This window comes from Oryzias melastigma, linkage group LG4, assembly GCF_002922805.2.
Source record: "Oryzias melastigma strain HK-1 linkage group LG4, ASM292280v2, whole genome shotgun sequence".
NCBI classification, from domain to species: domain Eukaryota; kingdom Metazoa; phylum Chordata; class Actinopteri; order Beloniformes; family Adrianichthyidae; genus Oryzias; species Oryzias melastigma.
The window spans coordinates 6931083-6935394 of NC_050515.1; the positions used below are offsets into that span (position 1 = coordinate 6931083).

At 35.3% G+C, this 4312-nt stretch overlaps 1 protein-coding gene across 12 annotated transcripts in view; it reads right to left on the reverse strand.

The window, feature by feature from the left end:
• Window positions 1-4312, reverse strand: part of zfr2 (zinc finger RNA binding protein 2) — a 24207-nt gene that overhangs the window by 13815 nt on the left and 6080 nt on the right. For 11 of the 12 annotated variants that reach the window (XR_002919959.2, XM_024278703.2, XM_024278702.2 and 8 more), the window contains exons 5-7: window positions 1702-2030; window positions 1437-1625; window positions 1090-1327 (exon numbers count right to left, since the gene is read on the reverse strand). Coding sequence is in view for 11 of the 12 variants with exons in the window: in XM_024278703.2 (XP_024134471.1) it covers window positions 1090-1327; window positions 1437-1625; window positions 1702-2030 (756 nt within the window). In the remaining variant the exon portion in view is untranslated. Of the gene's footprint in view, window positions 1-1089; window positions 1328-1436; window positions 1626-1701; window positions 2031-4239 lie in introns of all 12 variants that reach the window. The other variant, XM_024278696.2, reaches the window with a different exon arrangement.

The window sequence follows — 4312 nt, forward strand, 5'->3', positions numbered from 1 at the left end:
GGTGTCATATATTCTCCCTGACTTAAAGGTGTTTTTTGGGTGAAAAAGACTATCAATAATCGTTCTTTCTATAGATGATTGATGTTTTTTCCCGTTAATTTTGACTTTTTTCTCATAAGTTTCCAAATTTTTCCTTGTAACTTTACAACTTTTTTCCTCTTAAATGTATTACTTTTGTTCTCGTAAATTTACGACTTCAGTCTTTTGATTTTTTTTTCCTGAAAATTTAGACTCATGATTTCATGACTTTTTTCCTTGTAATTTTATTAACTTTTTCCTTGTAAATTTGACTTTTTTCTTGTAAATTTGTGATTTTCTTCTTGTAAATATACGATTATTTTTCTTGTAAATGTTGTTACTTTTCTTCTCGTAAATTTACCACTTCAGTCTTTTACATTTTGTTTCTCCCTAAAAAAATTGACTTTCTCGTAATTTCATGACTTTTTTCCTTGTAAATTTACTACTATTTTTCTTGTAAATTTATGATTTTCTTCTCGTAAATTTACAATTATTTTTCTTGTAAATTTTGTTATTTTTCTTATAAATTTACAACTTCAATCTTTTAAATGTATGATTTTATTTTTCTGAAAAATGTGACTCCTAATTTCACGACATTTCCTTTTCGTTTTATGACTTGTTTCCTTGTAAATTTATTGCTTTTTTCTTGTAAATTTATGATTTGTTTACTCATAAATTTATTACTTTTCTTCTCATAAATTTGACCTTTTTTCTCATAAATTTACGAGATTTGAAGTAATAAATGCACGACTTTAAAACACGTACATTTATGAGAAAAGTAAAAGTAAAACATTTAGCCAATGACTTTTAAAGTCATAAATATACAACTTTTTGCGTAAATTTACAAGATTTACAGTTGTAATTTTTTTTCTCTGTAAACTGGCCCAAGATGTTTGTTTTATCAGATGTTCAGGGAAATGAATAATAAGAAGCTGCAAATATCTTACCTCAAAGTAAAGTTCTTTTTTATATTTGTGCATTGGATGTGTGATGTAAAATGCAGATTATTCGTTTTTAGGAGGATTTTGATTTGAAATAATAATGAAAGAATCTAGAAATGGTTGAGCTCACCAGCAGCAGACATTTTGCTAAAAGCTGGTTTCTTCACTGGCAGGACGGCTTTGGCGGGGGGGTTCCCCACCGCCTGTTTGAGTTTAGCAGCAGGAGTTGAAGCATTCGAGAGCGACGAGGAAGTGGAAGACGCTGGAGGCTTCCCAGCTGACGAGGTAGTGAGGATGGGAGCAGAATTCACCAGAACTGGCTCAGATGAAGGAATAGGTTTACCGAGCTTTGTGTGGAGCTTCACCACCTTTCCAAAGAGACGGAAAATGACCATAAAGAGGGAATTCTTTACTCTTTTTTGGTTGAACAAACATTTAAGCTTAAATTTGTCTAATCAATCATGGTTCTGTGCTGACCTTCTGGTGTTTGGATCCACGAATGTGGGCGGCATAGGCGTCCACTCCAGTGCAGGACACATCGCATAGCTCGCAGCGTAGCTGAGTCTGAACTCCTCTGGGCCCGTTGCTGGTCCCAGACTGGCCCCCCGCCTTCAGCGCTGCTTCCTTCTTCTTATGTTTCTGGCCTTCGTTGTGCTCCCGGTACGTCTAAAAAACCGACATGTGCTGTGACCGTGCGTTTGTCTGATGAATTCAAATGAGAGCCGATCTGGAAACTGCCTACCTGCGGTCCAGCACAGCTGATTTTGCAGATGTCACAGTAATGCAGCTGCGACTGCTTGGGGGGCCCTTTAGGTCTCTGCAGCTTGCTCTGATGAAAAGACGGCTTCTTGTAGGCGTTTCCGGTTGGAGCCGTCACCATGTTGCTGCCCGAGTTACTCCAGGAGGAGCTGGTCAGCTGCTTGGGAGGCTGCTGGATGGAAGGCTGAGGCTGCTGAGGCTGCTGCGACTGCTGCGGTGGACCCTGGGGGAGAGTCTGCTGGGCTGGCTGGTAATAGGAGGGGGTGGATGCAGAGGTGTAGCCGGCTGAATCATAACTGGAGTAGTTGAGGCCTGAGGGAGGGACGATGGGGAATAAGAGACCGAGGACATTGGTAAGAACAGAAAGTGCGCAAAAATATGGGGCAAATGGAAAGTGGTCAGAAGAGTGTGAGTCTGTGGTTTTTAGAGCGGGTCAAAGCTGGGGCAGAAGCCTAAATGTCCCAGCTTTGACCCGCTTTGAAGAAGAATTTGATAAAATGGCAAATACAACCACAAAAGTGTCATTTTTAGGTGAATAAATAATTTAAAAATCATTTCAAAATTGTGTCTAAATGCAGAGTGAGGTTCTCTTGAGGATCCATAAGAGTTTTCTTAAAATCATCCCTGGGAACCAGAGAAAAAAAAAAAGGTATTTTCTACCCCAGTCAAAGCACTCAAGTAGCTCAGCCTGTTTTCAAGGCTGTGGTTCAACATTTTTAATAACATGCCATTCAGAGACACAAAGGTTCATCGTTTGTTCAACTGAAAAATGAGCTTTAAAATGTTAAAAGAATGTCAAACAACGACTTTTACACCAACTAGGATGATGTTGACAAGCCTGACGTTTCTGCAGCACATTCAGTAAAAAGCCAGAACATCAGCAAAAACACCTTAAGGTCAGGAAAACAATGAGTTGAGCAGCCAGACCCAAAACTACTGAAAAAATACAAAACAGAAGATGAAGCAATAATACAAAACCAGACGACAACTCAACACAAGATACTGTGGTTTGTCCTGAAAAAAAATTATTTATCCATTTGAATGTATATTTTTAAATGTTATAAACATATAATAATAATAATTAGCTGTAATGAGTATCCAAGTCCTTGAATATTTGTTCCCGTAAATATGAGTACCAGATCGCCGATTTACGATCCTCATAAATCTAAATCTTTGGAGTCTAGCAAAAAAAAACCCTTTAGGTTATGTAACTATAGCTCTAAAATGTAGAATAATGCTGGATTTTAAGTACATAAATGAAACAAAATCACACAAGCCACAGTGACTGGAAGTAAATAACCTTTCACAGTAATAATCACACCTTTGTAGATATTTTCATTACCAATAAAATAAAATTATTTTTAATGATCAGTTAATGATCAGAGTTTACAATAAAAATTTTTTTTCATTGTCTGGACAGAAAACAAGCAGTAAGACGTGAACTTTCCTTCTGAACTGATGCTTTGCATCAGTTAACATGAGGTTTAGCTTATATACCACGTTACTCATCTTACAAACGGTCTGTGACATCATTGTGAAAATGATTATAAGGTGGAAAAAAAAACCCAAAAAAATAAGTACTAATATTTGATTTAATGAACTTTTCTTTCACAAGTGACATGATATAAGCAGGATAACGCCCTTCAAAGTGTACATTATCAGAAGTTTAGGGACTTCTAAAACTTTATGTTGGACGGTTAAAGCCTCCAAGTCATCAAAATTTCTGATGATGGACACCTTGTTGGACAACGTTCCTTATTATTTTAGAGCATCAGACACTTTTGTGTTTTATTAGAAGCCTTTCTTTTTTTTTACTATTAAAAAAAGTGTTAAGCTTACACACCGCTTCCTCATAAAAAAATACAGTAAAAAATATATACTACTCATACAGGATTGAAATAAAATATTTTTTTATGCAATTTTATGCATTTTTAAGTAACAATGAAAAATTTAAAGTTGTTCAATTATGACTTTAAATATCCTAAATTTATTACTTTCTTCTTGTAAATGTATGTTTTTTAAAGTCCTAGATTTACTACTTTTAAAGTCATAAATTTACGACTTTGTTAACAAGTACATTTATGAGAATAAAGTCAGAAATTTAATATTTTAAACCCAGAAATGTAACCACCTAAAGTCATAAATATTTTACTTTTTTCTTGTAAATTTAGAACTTTGTTCTCATAAATTTATGTTTTAAATGTCGTAGATTTACAACTTCATAACACATACATTTACGAAAAAAAAAGTAAGAAATTTAGCTTCCTAAAGTCATAAATATGACTTTTTTTCTCATAAATTTACGTTTTAAAGTCGTAATTTAAGAAAAAGGGTTTGCTTGTAAAATGGCCCCAATAATACGTTGTGTATTTTTGTTTAAAAAACAAAGTAATTTATCTCCAGCACTACCTCCTTTAGTAAAATATAAACTGATCTTTTAATGCATTGGTATTCTGCGTCAGTGTTTTAATTTATACACTGAAGCTGGAAATGAGTTCTTGTGCAGAGAGCGAGATCTCACCTGAGTAGGAAGTGGCTGCGACTGTGGAGCTAAACGTGGAGCCGAGGGTGTAGGAGGAAATGGGCGCCGGGGG